The sequence below is a fragment of the Manacus vitellinus genome, unplaced genomic scaffold, assembly GCF_001715985.3.
Source record: "Manacus vitellinus isolate BGI_N305 unplaced genomic scaffold, ASM171598v3 scaffold_10_pilon, whole genome shotgun sequence".
Taxonomy (NCBI): domain Eukaryota; kingdom Metazoa; phylum Chordata; class Aves; order Passeriformes; family Pipridae; genus Manacus; species Manacus vitellinus.
In genome coordinates, this window is record NW_021938838.1 from 17,614,944 (window position 1) to 17,636,308 (window position 21,365).

General features: G+C 39.4%; 1 protein-coding gene across 1 annotated transcript in view; it reads right to left on the bottom strand.

The window, feature by feature from the left end:
- The window catches only part of CDH8 (cadherin 8), a 153,542-nt gene that overhangs the window by 66,925 nt on the left and 65,252 nt on the right, over nt 1–21,365 (bottom strand). Inside the window, exon 5 of the mRNA XM_018086308.3 lies at nt 12,071–12,190. Within this exon, the coding sequence (XP_017941797.1) occupies nt 12,071–12,190 (120 nt within the window). The remainder of the gene's footprint in view (nt 1–12,070; nt 12,191–21,365) is intronic.

The following is a 21,365-nucleotide window of genomic DNA, read 5'->3' on the forward strand; positions in this document are numbered from 1 at the left end:
TAAAACCAGGGCAAACTCTTACAGATTTCATGGGCAATGAAATAATAAAGTCACTTTTTCTTTCCAAAACTTTTCCACCTGTGATGTGCCACTATATTCTCAATATGTATACAAAGTGCAACACTAAATGTTTAATGGTAAAATTAACAAGTGTTCGTCAGAGTTTAGTAATGTCCACCATAATAATAAGATCACAATGGATTAAAAAGTCTCTCTAAGCCTAAGGAAAAAAAATTCTAAATGTTAAACTGAAATATGGACTTTTTTATTTCCCTTTTAATTCATGTTTTAATTCTATTTAAAAAAACCCGAAATAACCCAAAAGAAACTCAAAAAAACCAACCAACCAACCAAACAAACAAAACAAAACCAACAACAATAAACAAACAAAAAACCCCAAACCAAACCAAAAACAAACAAAAAACAAAAACAAAAAACCACAAACAAACAAAACAAAACAAAAAAACAAACCAAACCAAAACAAAATCACATTTGTCTGGGCAGGCATTGACAGTAACTCACCAAATCTTTGTAATTCATATATTTCATTAGCTCTCATGTTCTAAGTTGGCTTTTTATACCCATTATTTGTTAAGTATTGTCAGGAGTTTTTGGTTGTCAATCAATACTTGTAAATCTGTTAGTTTTGATTTCTCTGTTGGGACTGGCACAGCTTTGGAGACTCCATACAGCTTTTACTCTTTTGTGTGGCACAGTTTCTATTAAATAAGCTTCTTAGAAATGACACTCTGGCTGAAATGCTAAGATTATCTATTCATGTAGAATAAAGAACTGATCCTGGTCTTTACCATTAATAGAGAGGCCTTTTAGTAAATTCTAACATTTATCAATTCCAAAGTAAATGCTCATATTTATTAATTATCCATTTATCTTTAATATTATAATCCTAAGAGTGTGATCAGCCCTCCTTTTCGTAGCTGAGCACAGAACCACACAGAGCAAGGGGATGGAAGGCATTTAGAACACAGCAATATTCTATAACCACCAAACATGACATGGGAGCACTCTTGCAACCTACACTTTTGTACATTATTGCTATAAAATATTTTTGGTTGTTTCCTTAGATATCTTGGAAGTCTAATTCTGGATGAAAACGAAACCCTTATTTTATTTCTGCCACAGCCAAACCAGAGAAATCTCGTGTTCCCTGGGAACTCAGAACCACAGAACAGTTGGGGTTGGAAGGGACCCCCCTGGAGATGATCCAGCCCAAATCCCTGCCAAGGCAGGGTCACCTGCAGCAGGTGACAAAGGGACAGGCCCAGGGGGGTGCACAGTCAGTGATTTTTCATTCCAGGAGAGGACAAGAGAGGTTTGAAGCCACAAGGCCAACAGCACTGCAGGCAAACGTGAGTTAGGAGAGAACAGAAGTTACTCTGCAACACACTGAACAATATGCTTGTGTTAAGTTTTCTGAAGGAAAACAGGAGAACAGCAACCCCCAGAAGATAACAATAAACATTTATCAGATGTGATAGGTGCAAAATGCATTCAGTAAAAGAGTAGGGTCATTTCCTCCATGGTAGCCTGGGTAAGGAGAGGAAATGATCCTTATTCCTAAAAGTATTTGACAGCTGAGACCAACTTGGACTGACTGGGTTACTATTTAGGTATAATAATGATGCATTCAGCAAATAAGTCTATTGTTATAAGTGAGATGGCTCATAAAAAGAAGGTTAATGCAAACTTAGGGTATCAGAATTTGGTCCACATTCGTATTTTTTATTAATAGAGCTGATCCAGAGATCAATAAACCATATTTCAATGGGGTTTGTATTAAGCCTCCTATATTTTTCTCCATTATTATTTTTTAGGCAGAGTTTCTCTGTTTGTTTGGGTTTTTTACCCTAATTTACATAGTTAAGTCTAGCCTACAGATGACTTGTATAAGATGCCATATTTTGTATTCTGCAGTTTTCTCTGAGACAAGTCAATTATTTCACAAAAGTGATGATTTTTCCTAGACATGTATTTTAATTTGTCTCTTAATGTATGGAACAGTCTAGCCCCTGCCTATGGTTTGAAAGATATTAGGAAGATTAAATACTTTAAAAGTGCCTAAAAACCCCCTCTAATTTCTGAGTTCTAAGACATAAAGATGTGGAGGTTTCTTTTTCTGTACAAAGATAATAACACAAGCTGTTATTTCAATAGTTTTATACATATCTGCTGTCTCAGACCATAAACTACTTGCCAGAAGCTGAGTCAAAGACAAAGTCAAGTTTCAATTTCAAACACAATAAAAAGCTAAAAAGCAGTTTACTGTTTAAAGGACTATAAGAGGAATGGAAGGTTTTTAAACATTAATTCCATCCAAATTACACAGGCTCATTGTTGCCACCAGTATTCCTACACTCAGAATCTACAGAATTGAGGTCAGCAAAGGAGAAGTGTTGATACCTCTTAGGAGGCAAATTAATAAACACCATAAAGCTCCATCCTCACCTATTGTGATCAAGACAAACACAGACTGATCTATGCACAGAGTATCTCAAGGATATTTATTTGTTCTTTTGCTTTATTCCCCAGCTCTCAGTCCGGGCTTGCAGGAAGGACTGAAACCTTCTGTTTATTTTTAGAACACAATTCAGGCTTAGCAAATACTAACACACATCCAGCACACAGAACATTAACTCACTGAGCATTCAACCTGCTCTGCTTCAATTCAACCCAGAAACAAATGGAGAATAAAAACATAATCACTTGCAGCATGCAATGATGGATGGAAATGGGATGTGCCAAACAGGAGCAGTTTAAAAGCGAGAGAATTACCATGAACTAATGTCAGGCAGGTAGATGCTTGTTGGAAGATTGTATTCCAAACAGTTATCAATGGCTTACTGTCAAAGTGGAGAGATGGATGACACGGTTCATGGGCTTTGTTCTGCTTCTACCATCATTCAATATTTCCTGAATGATGGAAGGCAGGAAGGCCTTATCAAGCCTTTCAGATAACACAAAGTTGGGAGTCATTGCAAGTACAGGAAGAACAGTTCAAAACAATTTTCACAATTTGGATGGTCTAAAATAGCAGGATGCAACTCCAGTTGGCAAGTAAAGAGCATTTTGCATGGGGGGAAACAATTAACTTCCCAATTACAATAGAGCAGATGACTCACAAGACAGAAGAGAATGTGGAGTCAAAATGAGCTGAGTGCTGATAAAAATGCTCAAACATTTCCTGGTATAGTCATTAACATGTTATACAGAAGAGCTGTGGAATAATCCTTCCACTTCACTCACACAGGTAAGGCTGCAGCTGGACTGGTGTGCCCAGTTTTGAAAAGTGTTGATTTATACAGTCAGGGAAAGGAGGAAATATATAAAAAATACTGGGAACTACTCTCCTTTTGCACTGGGTATAAGAGAAGAAATCACAGGCCTAAAACATACACCACAAAATGGGTTTCAACTGCACCAAGAGAGATTTCAGTTAAACATTAGGGGAACACTCTCTAAAGGAGAAGGCAAGTACTGACAGAAAGGGCTGCCTGTAGAGTTTCTAGTATTCTCATTCCCATAAGATTTCAAGAATCTATCAGTCAATCATCTGTCAAGAGGGGGAAGGGATAAACCTGATCCTTTTGGGGGAAAGGGCACTCAGTTTTCACTAGAGGTTTCCTCCCTTCATAATGTCTAAGCTAAGGCTTTGTCTCTATGCAGCCTAAAATATTGCACAAACCTTGTCTTATGAAAACATTCAATGGGCATGTAGTACAACCACTAAACAGAAACCTGCATCAGAATTTTCCTACAGATCCTTTGCCTCAAGAGGGAAAGATCAGGAAGCAGGTTGGAAGGTAAAGGAGTCAAGAAGCAATTTATTCCTTTCAAGAATGAAAACCTCCAATATTGGAAGTACCTATTTCTTATTCTTTTTTTTTTTTTTGGCTGAGTTGCTTTTCCTAAACAGCCATTGGTGTCACACTGCTCAATGGCAAATAAAACAGCTGCAGAAGGGGATTTACTTTTGCAGTGGCCTTAACTGCACACACTGAGCAATTTGCACAATCTGCCTCACAACTTGAATCAGTTAAAATGCACCCCTGTGGACTACTTTCAAAAACCTGTTTGGAAGAATATACACTGTCTCACACTGAAAAGGACCAGGGGAAAAGAAGCAACGTGTCAGAGGCTGTAGCTCACGAAGAGAAAGAGGAGAAGCAAAAGAAGCAAAAGAAATAAGGATCTGGCTTTCATTTTTCTCTCCATTTTTTAAGGATGTCTTTATGGTAATGCTATAAAATTATACATAATAATAATTGAGAACATGGAACAAAACCAAGCAGGCACTATGCAAAATTGGAATCTGGCCCTGAAAAGCCTTTCTTAAGCATCTCATTCATCTCACGTGTTTTGTTGAAGACTTCCTGCTATTTCAACTTGCACACTTTGGAACTTTCCCTACATCATTTTGGAAGAGCTCAGTAATTGCTTTGATCTTCCTTCCGTGCTAAAATTTTGGTGGAGATTCTTATTAAGTAGAACAGTCTTTTAGGACCCAAACTCCTGAAAAATCAATCTTGCAATTTCTTCAGAGAGCCGTGAGAAGCATTCTTTGTATTCCTGTCAAGCACACTGACCTCAGTGATGTTTTAGCAGTCCTTAAAAAAGGTTCACGTGGAGATCTATGGAAAACTTGTGCCATCAATCCTAAAAAATGAATAGATCACAGCTAACTTCATTCCAAATTTGAAAAAATGTAGTACTTTGCTGATATGATACAAGAATACTGATCCTCTGGTTTTAATTCTAATTACCCTCACCATAATCTCTTTAATAAGAATTATCATCAAATATTCTAATCCCTTGTTTAGTTCTACTGCCTTAGGATTTTTGTTTTAGCAAGACAAGAAAAATATCTGCAATCTCTGGCAAAGTTGTCTAACTTTCTATAAAAATTATCAATTCCAGGAGTTGTCTGAACTACACTCAGATATAGATGTATTTCAAATCAAAAACATTAGACACAGCAAAAATAATGACTAGGTGGAGAATCAAATACTATATTACACCATTTCCTGTTGAGGGATTCTGTGACATTTTTGTATTTTTAATAGAGAAGATAATAGTGTACATATTTTATTTTAATACTTATTTTTGAAAATTTTATGAGGAAGATGGCAGGTTTTTTTGAACTGTGAGATGAAGTTTGAATATGGTTATATTAATTCTTGTTTCTTGTGTAACCTCCCATCTATTGTATTTTCTTTTTCAGCCCATATTACTGCCAGTTTTGTGTTTTCTGATCTTGTTTTCATTTTGAAGTAGACCTTGCAAATTTGCCATTGAATGTGAAATAACACAACCTACCTTTCACCGTGTGCATTCTGCTAGAAGTATATAATATAGAATATGACTGGATAACACCTATTAGAACATTAAATGTTTTAATTCAGGTGAACTTGTGTCTGGGTTTTATAATCTCTACTTACCAGCCATCTCCTTTTCCCTGGGGCCATTTCAGTGGCACAGTGAAAGTATCACCCTCTCAACAACTGAGACTGAATGCAGTAAATAGACATTTTGCACTGCATTTATGACCTTGTTTCCTCAGGATTTTATTTGTAACGATCCTCTAATAGCTATGATTACACTAGACACTTTACAGAAGGTAGCCTTGGATTCTTTTTCAGGTGCTTTCCAGCTCCAGCTGTGTAGTTCAAATTCCTCTCTCTAATTCAGGCTCTTGAAGCACAGCATTATTTAGATCTGTTGCCCGTTTTCCTAACTCGGCGTGAGGATCAGTCAAGTTCAAACTACCCCACTAGCTTTCTGAAATGACAGAGGTATTGCTCTGAAATGCAAGAAACATGTGTGGCATCAGCTTTTTTGTTACTGCCATTATTTGATAAACTCTAGAAGCAGATACCACTTTTTTCCCAGATGCCAATCTGCCTTGATCTTAAGCCACTCGGCTTTACCAGCTCCAGACCATCATAACAGCTTTCAAACGTCTCTGCAGTGATTTTATACTTCCTTTATTAATCAGAAAAGACAGCTCTTGCTGCTACTGAGGGGCTCAATCCAAGCACCTCATCTCTAATAATTGCTCTTTATGGTTCTAACTAAAAGCAAGAGCGGGGGGACTGACCCTCAGGTCTGTGCTCTGTGTCAGTCCCACTCTCCTAATGGGCTGTCACCAAGACAACTCACAGAGCCACCAGAGACTGTACAAACACCTCAATGCAACTCCTCGGGTTGCACAGTCTGCTCAGTGCACAAAGACAAGAAAGGAATCCCACTGGCTTGAACACAGGCTCTGATTTCAGCCCTGTGCCCAAGCACATCAAATGCTGTCCAGGCAGAGTTGAAGGTGCTGTAACAGCAGCAATCAGTGATAAACTCTAAAAATCCCTGAATCTGCTGGAACCTTTCTGCTGCCTTGGGAATGTTGCTGTCTGGGCTGCATGGACCTGCCTTCTGCATGATGCTGCAAACACCTGCCTGCTTCTAGTGGAAGATGTCCCTGTGCTTGGCAGGGGGTTGGAATGAGATGATCTTTAAGGTCCCTTTTCCAATCCAACCATTCTATCACTCTATGAATCTATAAAAAGAAGTTCCTTCACCTCTCTTGCTAAGACAGAACAACACCTAACCATCCTACTTCATGCCTCTTTTCATTTTTGCAGTTAGAAGTTTACTTACTTTAAATCTGTGGCAACTGGCAAGGATGTGGCAGCAGCACTAGTCAATAAAGGGAGCTAGAAAGCAGCAGTTCAATCCACACTCTGACTCATGTCAAACAAGTTCTCTCTCTACACTAATCCCATGAGGCTTTAAATCTAAAGTATTTAGAAGCTGCACTGTTTAGAAAGGCTCTGTAGAACACGAGTGAGTTCTGCTCCCAGCAGCTCATTACTTTCCCTGCACAGTTGCAGAGTCCTTCCTGTACCAGCACTGCTTTCCCATCTCCCTCCAGTCTGAAATGCTGCCTTGTCATTTTATCATGAGTAACTACAGAAACAGTTCCCATGTCTCTCTTTTATTAACACCTCTCAAATATTTGTGTAGTGATTTCATATCCTTCTTTAATCACCTTTTATCCAGTTTATACAAATTAAGTTCAATCAATCTTTCATTATAAGCAATATGCTTCTGACCTCAGCTGTGCTGCTTTGAACTGTCTTCGGTATCTCAGCAGGCTTTTTTTATGATGACTGGTCTTATCAGTCCTACACACAATATTCTGAGGGCACCTTGTGCTGTACCATTGCTAATGAACTGGACATCAACAACCAGGTAGAAGAAACACTCTGTAACATCACAAAAATATCAATAACTGAAAAGTTGCTGCTGTTTACCCTCTTGTTCTCTTACTTCTTTTTATTCTGCTGGACTGTAAATTAAAAAAGATTCAAACCTGGCTTCTGCTGAATGCAGTTTTCATTTCTCCCAGACCTGTTCATTTAAGTTCTGATTTCAGAACTACAGGGTTCAACACTGTGGACCAGAGAGGGCCACACACTAAATCATTAAAAGCTCTGCTGATTAAAGCATGTGCACTTTCAACTGCAAGTTAAAGCAGGTATAGGAAAAAGAGTTGATTTTTTACTCTCCGTAAAAATACCCACATTTATTAGGAGAGTCTTCAGCTTTCTAGTTCTCCTGGCTCTTCTATTCATCTCAGCTGCAGTAACCTGAGCCTTGGCTTTGTACCAAAGGGCCATAGCCCAGTTTGAAATGTGCTCTTTCTCACACACAGTAAAGGTCTGTGCCTGACTAATCCCATGTGCTTCCCAGTGCAGGAGGGCGTTGGGTGTAATTTGCCTCGTTCATGGAGTTTTATTTCAGGTATGTGTAGGAGTGACATAATTTAAGTTCATGTGAAATGTAAATAAGTCAGACACAGCTGAAAATGTATTTCCTCTGCCATCCCTATATTGTAGAACACAGTGTCACTTCATATTACACTCCATTATGATAATCTTATTTTAAAGCTGACAGTCATGATTTAAGCTTGAAAAAGCTTAAAAGTGAGAAGTGTACTCCAGCTACTTTTAGCAGCCTTAAGGAACCCCCTTTTCCAGCATTTGGATTGTCATAATTTGGATTATGAGAGAATCCACACAGCTCACATACCTTTATAAATAAAACACAGTAGGCAGGAAGCCTGACATCAGTTAGTGAGATGTAACATTAATGATACAAGGAATGTATTCCAGTCCACCATGAGTTTTGTTACTATTCTGATGTTGTCACAAGTTTTAACTCTCACAGAAAAATCTAAATCTCTATTATTGTCATGTATTATTTATATCTACCCTCTACCCACCAAACCAGTGGTCATATTAAAATTCACCTGTGGAAAGCAAAAAATATTTAGAACAAGCCATCAAAAAAGCATTTACCCTAAGCTATATTCAGAGCACTGAGTGAAAAATAACTTCTGAATTACCTCCTTTCATGTGTCTATAACTCACAGAGAAGAACCTGAGAACCAAAACTGCAGCAGTATATGCATTTTTCATCTCAGGTAATGGAAAATTATTGTTTCATGGGTCACTCACAGGTACTTATTTCTGTGTGCCCAGCATTACAGAATTGTTTCAGTGAGGAGGTTGAGAGTAATGTCAGAGTTTCAACCTCCAGTGTGATTCAGGTGAGGACTACACCCACTTACTGACAAGTCAGTAGGAACCAAGGAGCAGAAGAGTAAGCAATGCTTTCCTCACATTTGCCCTCAGGTGTGATAATCCTTTCTACCACAGGCATGAAACCACATCCCACACCTTTGCTCCCTCTTTTTGTTCAGGTGCTACAGGAGGCAGAGCAGTCAGGAGGCATGGCTGGGATTATTCCCAATGGTTGGCTCTCCACGTGCCATTGAAACAGAGCAGTAAGGTCAAACAATCCTTACTCTGAGCCAGGAAATTAAAAAATGTAGAGACAGTGCAGCCTATCTGTGGCTGCCCTCGTGTTGGTAGCTGCACACATCTAAATTTACTCTTAGTTTCTAATAAACAAAGATAAAAAGGGGCCAGTCATTTATAAAAACAGTGAGTAAATCAGCTTTAAATAGCTATACTTTTGATAACATTTGATACGCTCCCATGAATGACAGAAAATATTTACACTCTTCAGTGGATGACTTTCACATAGTCCATTTCTTAAAATAGTGATTCCATTTTGGGAAAGACACAAGATCTGTGTTCAGGAACAATTCCTTTTCAAATTAATTGAATAGGTTTTCAACTCAGCAGGGGCTCTAATGAAATGCAACCGCAGAGGAAACACAGCCATACACACACCCACGTCCCCTCCCAGCCCCCCAAAAAACCCCAGTCAAGCCCAGACCCTAAAATACCTACCAGGCTTGGAGGATGAGCTTGAGGTTTGATTTGTGTCGGGTAAAACACTACTACACCTGTCCTGCTTCAGTTTTACGCTGTCACAACAGTCTCCAAACATCTTCCTACAGGAAAACTTTCCCTGAGGGTCCCAAGAACTACATACAAATGTGCAAGAGAATGTGTTTTCCTGGCTTGGTTACTAAAAGCTGAGATGGTTCACACTGCTAACTGGGATAAACTGAAAGAAACAACGAAACACTTACACACTTTCTATTTGCTTTGGACATTTTGGTTTAGAACAGTCTTTTTCACCCTGAGTGCCATGTGGCTGCACTTTCTACATAGCTACTTGGGTCTGGTTGACCTAATGACTAGAATTTTATGTATATTTGTTGTTTCCAAACAAACAAAAGTGTGCTGTTTGGTGGTGGCTGTGAGAGTAGGGGGGTGGTTCCACTTTGGGTGGAGGTCAGTGCATAGAGAGGGTAAAGAAACACAGGACAGGCTCAGAACATAAACTCACCCAGTGGAAATGGTTTAGAGAAGAATATAATTGATGGCCTCCTTTGATCTAGAAGAATGGGGAATCTCAAACCATTTGTTGACTCACAAGCAGCTCCTCAACATGAAGCCACTTGCTCAGGGTCTGAGGCCACAGTTGAATTTTTATGAATAAATTCCCCTCAGAAACTAAAATGTCGTTTTCATGGTAACTGAACTGCTGTGTAAAGGAATATTTGTGACTGGAAATGAAGGTAGGAGGGGGGAATTAATGGTAGTGAAACAGGAGAAAAATCAGGATTTTCAGGTTCACCAGGAAGCCTTGGAGTTCTGTCTGGAGTTCCATGATAATGGAAACAATTTTCCTAGGTGAGGAATACTTACTTCTTTGGATTAAGCATCAGGTTTTAATGCAATACAAATCAGAAACTCGAGTAAAATCAAACATTTTTTAACATTTGGAATATTTCTTTCAGTCTATTTTTCTGTGAAAGAAGTGAAAAATCTTCTGTGTAGGTGGAGAATACATTTCTCAGCTCCTTTAGAAAAGCTGAGGTGTTCTCGTGCTAAGGCAGTAACTCTCCCTAATAGAAACTGAGAAAAATCCTACAGCCAATTCCCCTCTAATTAGGTGATGCCAGTCATCACTGCATGCAATAATTTGTAATATTAAAGGAATCAAACAGTATCCTTTGACACTTGATGGTCAGAGGTCTGGTCAGAGTTATATTTCCACACAACTCAGCCAGCAGGAACTAAGGGGCTTCACCAGTAACTCTCTCTTGATACACTTATTTTTGGAACAAGCTGCTCTTCTCCCATTGTACTATGCTGGAGTTATTCTCTGTAAAACTCTATTTTACATGTAATACAAAAATAAAAGACTGAATCACATTCTGGAGGTCACTTTCATGTTTAGAAGAGTTGTCCTTCAACCAGAAGAAAAAACTTTAATGGATTAATCCATTAATCTATTAATATTATTGATGTACACTATTTACATGAAGTCCCTACAAGTTAGGGAATTTCCAGGAATGGCAAATAGTTTTTTCCATGTAATTTCACCAGAAAAATTAAAAGACATTCCAGATTTTGAAGAGCACAAGAATACTGTGTTCAATGTTGGTGAGAAAACATAGTACACTTGATCTATTAAAAGCATCCCTTAATGATTTCTCCTAGCATTTATTTTATAATTTAGTTAATCTGCACGAGAAGAAGAATTTTTATTCCTGCTTTAATCCTTTACAGTTGTATAAATTCAGAAGGTTTTTTGTATGTTTTAAAATGAGTTTCAGATTTCTTCTCCTTAGGAGATCACAGCTGTTTGACTCACAGTGATTAAAAAGAGCTTCTAGTAACAAGTGAAAGAATATTAGAAATAATATCAAATTACTTTAAAAAACACTTTTTAGACATAACTTAAATGAATTTACTGTAAGTACAACATATGTCCAGAAAACAAGTGGGAATGGATTTATTGGCACTTCTTTCAGATGACTTGCAAGACTATAAAACCACAGAGAAATAGTCATCCTAAATGCATGCTCATAAAACTCCACATCAACACTCAGTATGATGCTCTTTCTCTCCCCAGATTGATCCACCCGAGCAAAAAAAGAAAAATAATTTTAATGGAAACACAAAACATATTCACTAAAATTCTCAAGCTAAACTGTACTTGCTTTTAGTGGAAACACTATAGTCTCCTATTGAAAATTACATTATGCTCATTAAATTCCCTGGGCCAGGCCTTAAAATCCCTGATCAGTTATAAGTCACATACAGCTCTTTCTCTGCCTTCAGTTTTGCTTTGGTAACTTCTGCAACTTTGCCATCACCCTTATTGTCCTTAACACATATTTTTCCTTTCTCTTGTCACAGGATCAGACTCTGAGGGAACCCAGGTTAGACCCTGTCACCCCTGGGTGATGCTGACAGACACCCACACTCTCTGATTGCTGTATGGGATACAGGAGAGGCACGGGGTGGACACCTGTATAAATACAATCATGGAATTGTTTCCACTGGAAAAGACCTTTAGGATCATGGAGCCCAAACACTGCCAAGCCCAGCATTAAACCACGTCACAAGTGCCACACCCTCACAGCTTTAAACCCCCCAGGGATGGTGACTCTGTCACAGGGCTGGGCAGCCCTTTCCACGAAGACAGTTTTCCTATGCCCAACCTAAGCCTCTCCTGGTGCAGCTCAAAGTCATTTCATAAGCCAGGGATTCCCATTCCCATCACCTACCTGTGTGTGGCTCAATGGAGAAGTAAGGCTGCCCTTCCAGAATGCTATAAACCAGCTTGGCACTGTTCCCATACACTGGGTCATCTGCATCCGTAGCTGTGACTTTAGTAACAAAGGTGCCTAAACAGAAAGAATGCACACAATTAATGTTTACACTCACTAGAGATTTGCATATGTTTCTCAGAAACTAATGTGAAACAAAGATTCGTTTCCTCGTGAGCTGTGTAACAATAGTAAGAAATAAAAACCATCGGTAACCAGTTAAAACATTACTTGTGGAACAGAAACAAAACATTTTTCCTTCAAGCTGATATATGCCAGCAGCCTGAATTTCTGGGTGAAACAAAAACCCTTTTAGTATCTGTATTATTTAAGGTTTCTTTGTAGAATGCATTTAAAGCTACCTGATAGATCTGTGTAGACTTCAAGCACTTGCAAAGGAATCATATCAAAGGGATACGAAATAGAAGGTTAATAATAAATATAATATGCTGCATTTAAAACACAATTTCACATTTGAAAGGACCTTGCCAAGTTACAGAGACCACACTGAAAAACAATAATAAAAGGGATTCTTTTTTCTTCTCTTGGCTTGCAGCCATGATAATGATTTGATGTGGCCACAGTGACAGAGTTAGGACAACAACTATTGTCTCTGGAATGAGCCTCTGCCACTCAGGGGGCCATTGTCTAGCCAGAGTTATAAATTCCATACTCTGTCAAAAATAAATAGAAAAAAAATTAAAGAAAATTGCCCTTTTTATTTTTTAAGGCAACGTAGCACTTGCAGTTTCTGTAAGAAGCAAAATGGAATGAAATTCAGTTGGTTGCATTAAGGTTGCTGCAGAGACCTTTTTCTTGGCTGAAATAAAAGTATGATTGCATTAATTAGGCTTACAATAAAGGCAATATCTACAGGAGGAGAGACAGCAAGAGCAGGAGGGAGGATAAGGGCTGAATTACGATTCTTATGGTCAGAATGGAAAAGAATTTATAGCACCCACCCAAATCTGCCCCTTCCTGGATATGCCTCCTGTGCCTTCTCACACTTTGTGTGCTGCTGAATCCAAAGGACAGGTCACTTCAGGACAGGAGCAGGAAAGCAAAGGGGAAGGAGATCCCTTTGGCACATCCTGGCCCTGTGCTCTCTCTCCCTCTTCCCCTGTAGGCACAGAGCTGATACACTCCAGGCACATGCAAATTATTTAGAGGAATGTTTGCACATTTAGATATAATTTGCTTTCCCTCCTGGCCACTTCCAGCATCAGAGCAGGGTGTGGGGCTGGCAGGGGTTGGGAAGATGGATAACACCTCACTTATGGACTGCACGTTCTGCTGGGACTGAAGTTGTGGCAGGTTTGCTGCATGGAAGTAATGGGATAATTGCCAGGGAAGGGAATGTGGGCTGCAGAACTACATCTTACTAGAGAAAAAAAAAAAAGCCTATGGCTTGCGTTGGTCATTTATTTTTGGTGTAAATTAAACCATTCTTAGAGGGGACATTATCAGCAAAGGGAGGCAGGTCAGTTTGCTGTGCAAGTTCCACCACAGCCCCACCTGGCAGGAAAATCTCTCCTCTGCTCAGCAGGGTCCAGAGTAGTCCTGCAGCTGATGCACCCCTTGGAAAAGGAATATTATGCTACTATCTCTATCTTCGAGAGATGCTCGCTGAACCTGTTCTTGCAAACATGTAAACTGTTCATGTTTTGAAGCTTAATTTGGTGTTGAAAGGTGATCTTATACCCAACCTTTAATATAACAGACTTTAACCTGCCACCAGGCTTGAGAAATGGACTTCATCCTCAACATGATGGTTGGTTTGTAGGGAATTAATGTCAGAAATTTGTTGTCCAGCCAACTACAGATGTTGCTGTACACCCAGACACTGACAGTGCCTGGGAGGTTCGAGTGGAAATGATAAAGGGGACAGGTGACCCAAATGTGGTCCCCAGCCCTGGGGCAAGTACAGCATCCTCTGCCTGTAGGTGATACCCTGACTGACCTCCCTCATATACAGGAAAATACAAACAGTAACAGGGAAGCAACCACGGGGCACACCCAGAGGCCACGGCACAGGCTACAGAAAATAAACAAAATAGGGAACAACAGCAAGGAGGTTTGCAGGAAGCTTGAGTGTGGATGTTGCAGGAACAGGGGAACAGAAGGCACTGTCGTGGCTTGCCCACAGCAGTGCCAGGGCAGGAAAAGCTGTAGCTAACAGGATTGTCCCACATATTTAAGTTCTGCTGGCTCACCTTTCCCAAGTCCTGCACCAGCTACAAGAGCAGTCCTTTGGTGTTCCCACAGACAGCAATCTCTCAGCCAGGCTGTGCCCCCTCTCTCATCAAATCCAGGCTACAGCCCCAGCACAACATTGCCTGCAGTTCTCAGCTGTGTGGGACACCAGAGAGGGATGTCGGGGGTCAGAGCTTCCTTCAGCTGGATTCAAGCTGAAACAGCAGGAAATGCACCTGTTTCTGTGGTTGCCACCCTAAAACTTTTAGTTTGTAACCTTCAAAGACAGAGGAGGTTTGTGCAGAACATCCTACAATGGGGCAGGGCTGGAATAAGATAAGGCTCATCACAGAACAGTGAAAATTCTTGTAAGAGTATTTTATCTAGGCTGTTTCATTTTGTTTCCATTATATACTTTATACACAAAGGAAAATAAAGAAGTAAGACTGTTGACTTCTTGGAGATTGTGTTTGATTTGCTTAGCTGGCTCTCATTTCAAAGGCCTTCAGAAATAATTACATTGCTTGTTTAGAAAGATTTGGTATATAATGTCTATTCTTATCTTATTTCACTTGAGAATTTCTGAAGAACTTTTTATAGATATTTATTTCAAGATTCCCAAACTTAAATGGGTCTGCTGATTCTTTGATAAGCGCATTCTTTATCCCAAGTGTTCATTAGATATTAAAGTTGAATACACCCTAATAAAAAGAGGCAATCAGTGCCTAACACTGCTTCAAATCCTGATGCTCAGCTATCAAGATTTTTTTCTTCTGATATAAAATAATTTAATCACTTATTGAGCCCCGAGTTCAAATGAAGTTTATACATATATTAAAAATACACGTGTCATATGTATACCAGTATTCCCATCCATTGTTTATACACACAGAAAGTGGGGGGAGTGGCACATCCTTCTTTTTCTTTCCCTTACAGGTCACTTGAAATGCAATAATCTCACCTAATATAACTAATGAAGGGAATGGAAAACTAAAATACTCTCCCTTCTCCTAGAAATCAGCTTCTTACCCACCCAGTCTCTGCCACTCAGCACTTCATTGCCAACCATCACACACTTCTCAGAAGGTCTCTCAAAGTCAGTAATTTGCTCTCAACGATCTTACTGATGAAAATTGTTTATGAAAGATGTACATGATCATGAAACAGAAATTAAAGAAATTGCTTCCACTATGGAAATTAGTTAAGCTTTGGCATAGTTTAAATTTGATCACCTTTAATTTGATTTTTTTTTTCTTTGTGCCTTGAATCAAATCTTTTGCAGGTGTGAAATATGCCACATTATTCTGTTCACAGTGGCAATAAGAAGTATATTTAGGAGCAAACTGTGTCCCCTCTGCAGCTGCAGGTGATGTTGCTCCATCAGTGCTGTGCTGGTTCCACTAAGGGTTCAGATGTAGCAACTGATCCCAACACCACAGGTGACAGAACCCTCTGCACCAAAAGGTTTAGAGAACTGAGAGATTCCTGAGGGGAAAAAATGAGGCAGAAAAAGAGGAACTCACAGCCACCATGGCTGTTATTTAGGCAATCTCACAGCAGAACTCTCCAAGCTTTGGATTATCAATATTTAAGCAGGATTTTACTCCACTGCAGTTATAAACTACATGTACATAAATATTTTTTACATGCGTAATGCGCTTAAAGTTTTAAAGATAAAAATCTTGCATTGGAAAAGCTGTAAGAATGCAGGGGAGAGCATTTATTACGTAAATGCTCTTGGAAAAACAACATTCTGGGTTCTGCCCAGCAAATAAACAGTGAAGGTTTGTGTTTGTGTTTAATTTTGACTGCATTTGGCTTGTGTTTGTTTCTTTGTCAATGCTACAACAAACTCATTTAGCCAGAGACTATAAATTTGAAATGGTGCCATTTTTACAAGAAAGCCACTATTATAGTCCAAGTCACTGTTGTCCTAATTACAATAATATTGCAGTTTTATATAATCTGGCCCAACAACATAATCACTGTTTCTTTTTTTCTTTATGTACCTAATGCTGCCTTATGCAAACCAAAACCTTTTTTTTTTTCAATACATGAGGCAAAATTTAAGACGTTTAGGTAAAAAACTTTCTGGGTTTTTTTTCCTGAGGTGCACTTTTGCAATGCTAATGACCCTTAATTATGGATTTAATCGCCATAAATATGGACTGCAAAGAGATTCAACAGATTTTAATTAATGAACACTTCTACTGTGCTTTCGCCATTAACCGGTGCTGATTGTTTTACTCTGTTCGTGTCGGACTTTCTTTTTGCAACAGGCCAGCAATCAGAGACACAATTAACATTAAAAGTATTCTTATATGGCTAGGTAGGAAAGGCTGTGTTTGCTGGCAAACTAAGATTAAAAACCACCATAAAAAAATAAGATGTGTGTGCTCAGCTACTGCTTTTCTGTTGTTTTGGCTATGTTTTTATGTGCAAGTCAGGGTACACATTCTGCACATTAGTCAGAAAGAAAAATGCATATGCTGCCACAGGGAGTAGGAAAGCAAATTTTTTTTTGGTGTGGCAGTGAAATGTGTGTACTGGGGGAAAAAAAAATCCCCAAAAATCAAACTTGAATGTTCTAGAGGAGGTAATGCATAGTCGGTGCCAGCAATTTACATGAATCCATATTCAATGAAGCAACCATTTTGTTGAAAGATTGTAATGGCTGGTGAAAATAAATAATGTGACCATAATGCAACCTAGTGGGACCATGTTTTCTCATCTTCCCAGGGACTTCTGGGTTTGTTTTTTTTTTTTTTTGCTTTTCTGATGCCCTTTCTGATCTCATTCACTCCTTCTCTCCTAATCTTCCCAAGTCTTGACAGGCTGAAATCTCCATTTCATTCAGAAGACCTGATTACCAACCGGACAGGGCATTAAGAGAGTATTTGCATGACAAAGCCCTGCCATTATTTACCAACTCTTTTGTTTTCCTAAGAGGATCACTGTGCTTCCAACCCCTAGCTGGATTTGGAGTTGGGCTGATAGTAGCCCTGCAGTCAGGGGTGGTCACAGCAAGGCATTGTTTGTCTCCAGCAGGTCAGATAAGCATTCTTTCCAAAATGAAGCCTTTTCTTCACTGGCCTTCCTTGCTATAATCTCACAGGTAGCATGACAGTTGTTGTCATGGTAACAATTTTTTATTGAATAAAACTGCAATAATCTCATAAAAACCTGCATAACTTCTTGACATGTAAATTATTACTGCCTCAAAGCTGCAGAAACTTATTCTTATTTGTTTTTCATTGTTTCTGGGTTTTTAAATACAAAACCACAGTTTTAAGCATTATCATCTTCTATTATTCTCTATCAGACCATTTCTAAATACAGAATCTATGAATTAGAGGTTTCACTAACCAAATAAAGAAAATGTATATGAAATAGGAATCTGTGTAATGCACTTTAGAACTTGTTAACATATTCAAATTACACACATAAAATGTCATTGCATAGCTTGGTGTTCATGCAAATATACACACATATATTGTAGGTATGTTGCACAAGTTTTAGGGTTCTTTTGCAGATCATATGTTAATTCATCCCTACCTTCTACACTGTACTTCAATGTGCTTTTATTGTTATTAATAGCTGCATTAGTGCAAAAGCTTTAAGACCCCAAAACATGGATCAGATCTCACAGCCCAGGAAAGTTCTCTCTCCAAAGACTCCAAGAGTCAAGTGCCAGGAAAGGGAAAGGGAAATGCAGACAGACAACCAAAGACAGACAAAGAGTTTGTCCTGAGTGGCCAGTTGGACTCAATGATCCTTGTGGGTCCTTCCCAACTGGGGATACTCCCTGATTCTCTGATTCCATGATGTAAATCCCCATGGGAAGGAATGCTGCTGGCACGTGGTGCTGCTGTCAGGTGTCACACGTGCCCACAGGACATCAGCAGCAGGGAAGGGCTTTAAGGTCTGCTTTGAGAACAGCTGACAGAGGTCTCCTGTGAGTTTTTCAGGTCTTCCCACACTTAAAGGAAAGCATGTGAAAAACAGAAAAATATTTGCTCTTTAAGTGTCCAGTGGAGTCCTTTCAGTGACAGAAAATGAATGGAAGCAGAGGTAAAGGGTAGAGATATGGGCCAGAATAGTCCACTAAGGGAAAAATGAGCAACTTGTGCTTGACATGCTGGGAGACAGGAAGGTCAGAATGCATTCTACTGTATCTATGGTAGAAATCCAATATACAGTCATTTCTAGAGGGAGAAATGAGAAAGAAAATTTGTGTGTTACAGATGTAATACTGATGTGTTGCTGATGAGAACCATACAAATACACAGATACAAGACTTCACTTAATCTTCTGCCAAGAGAAAAACAACAACAAAAGCTTCCTTGCAATGAGAAATTGTACAAGGAGGAATAGCTCCCCAAGGGAAATAACAGAATCCTCCTCACTGAAGAGTTCACTCTCTTGCACAGGATGCTGGATAATGTATTCTAAGGGAAAACCCTAGAAAGACAGGAAGATTAACTAATAGGGTAATTTGTCTTTCCCAGCTGTAATTTATTTGACTCTAAGTAGTGAAATACTGTGATGCTGTCATGATCTTGTTTATGATGATTAAGGTAAGGAAGAAGGAAAGGAGGGTTATTCATACAACTCAGTTTTAGGCACAACTGGCTAAATTACATACCTTGCTGCACCAGCTTCCTGCTCTACCTAAGGGAGGAAGACAGTCATCCTCTCCTGGGATCCTCCTTTCTTGGAAGACCAGAGAGGAATTCCAATTAAACCAGCCAGCTTATGGGAATGCCTAAATGACAATAATGACTCCTCTCTGATGTCTGTGCTAAAAAGAGGCCACCCCAGTCTCTACCAGCCCTCCAGGAACTTCAGGCATGTAAAGCTGACATACCACTGCACAGGACAAGCAGAAACCTTGCAAGACTTTTGGGCTTGTTTACATTATTTTCCATATATATATAATAGAATCACAGAATCATTAAGGTTGGAAAAGGTCTCCAAGATCATCAAGTCCACCCTGTGCCCAATGCCTACCTTGTCCCACAGCACTGAGTGCCATGTCCAGTCCTTCCTTGGACACCTCCAGGGACAGGTTCTCCACCACCTCCCTGGGCAGCCCCTTCCAAGGCCTGACCACCCTTTCCAGGAAGAAATTCCTCCTGATGTCCAACCTGCCCCTCCCCTGGCACAGCTGGAGGCCATTTTCCCTTGTAAGCATATATACCTATAAACACCTGTGTGCACTTATGTACTCACCTAAACAGCTGTAGACACTTTGTGTAATAAGTTGCAACTGATATAGCTCATATTCAGTCTTTTAAAACTAACATAAAACATTGGAGAGACAAATCATTACTTGCTTATTTTGCCAGTTTGTTTTATATAAGTAGTTGCATGTACAGTCACTAAAATGCAGAGAAAAAGAGATTTGAGAACTCAGTACTCTATAGACCTATAGGAAATGGTTTGTGCTGCCCTAAAAGAACTGATAATCTAGACCAAATGTTTTAACACCTGAAAAATATGACTTAGTGAAGGTATCTGAAAGAATCCAACTGGAGCAACTTGATGTACAATAAAGTATAAAGTACCACACAGGAAAATGCAAGAAACTGTTTCCTGATTCCACCAGGAAAATAATCTTTTCATACCTTTGATATACTTAGTGAGATTTATCTCCAGAAGCAGAAGAGGTATCCAAATTGTTTCTTGCAAATGTTCCATATTTCTCAATGCAATTTTTGGAGTAGATAGCTTAGAAAGTTAATGAACTCTTTGAAGACTGTTAACATCATGCAGTACATGCACGAGTCAAAACCAATGACAACTGAACAACCCACCATATGCAACACAACAATGCTTTTCTGGATTGCTCACGTCTCATTTTAAGGATTTTTTTTATCATGTGAGGGAAATGGGGAAAAAAAGCCCCATATTCTATGCAAATATGTGAGTGCAGAAGTATGAGAGGTGCCTGCTCTGCCTGGGAGAAAGGCACTGTCTGTCCATCCTGTGCCAACAGAGAGAGCTGGCAGGGTGGGCACCACAGGGTTATAATGGGGGCTGGGGAAGGCAGGGCTGGAAAATCTAATCAGCTGCACAGCGCCCGATTTTTTGTGCATAAACCTAATTGTTTTGGAACTGTGACACCACCTTTTTATGTGATTTTTTTGGAAACAAAAAGTATTTTCCATGAGAAGTATGCATTCAGATTTTGGGATGTAGACTCCTCTCTGGCAATTATCCTTGCTGATGGTCCTTGGGTTTACCTTGTGTGGGTCTAACAAGAAAGGACACTGCCTTTTCCATTTTAAGGCTGGCAGTTCTTTTTTGCTACAACTTATGAGATGGTGCCATTAGAGAGCCTGCAGGTATTCCTTTATAAATTCCCCTGGGTGGCTGTTTGTTAGGATTAGTACATGGTCTGGAACATCACAGGCAACAGTAGAAGGGTAAAATATATTTTATGTTTGGCTTAAAGAATTATGTTTTCCTTTCATGCTGTTTTTTTTATCCTCCCTTTATATATCACCCTCTCTATAGAATATTAATTGATATTTGCGAGAGAAGTGGGAAATAGCTACTCTTCTTTTCAGGACTTTTTGAAAGACTGCTTGTCTCTAATCAATTGACCATTTCATCAGCATTCGTTCTGCAAGGTCCCCAGGCAAAGGCAGTAAAATTGGATGATCACTGTACACTATATTACCAAGCAGGAAGAAAAAAAAGGTACCATAAGTCTTGTTGATTTCGATGAAAGTTTCGGGTTAGGCTCAGGTGTATTGTAAAAAAATATAAATAAATAATAAAGCAACCCTGGCTGTTTACTGCAGAAATGCTTTCAGTGATGAGTTTCTGCAGTGAGAACAGAGAAGGGCTGGTGTCACCTCCCAGCTGGGACTCTCTGCTGGCTTTGTCTGGGGGAGGGAAGCCCACAATGACACCAACTGTAATCCAGGGTGGCAAAGCAGACTCGGAAATATTGTGCCCTCAGGCCACTGCAGAGCCAACACACGGCAGAGCAGAGCCTGTTTGAGCCCCAGGGAAGGGGCACAGTGGAATCTCCAGCACTGGATTCCCAAGG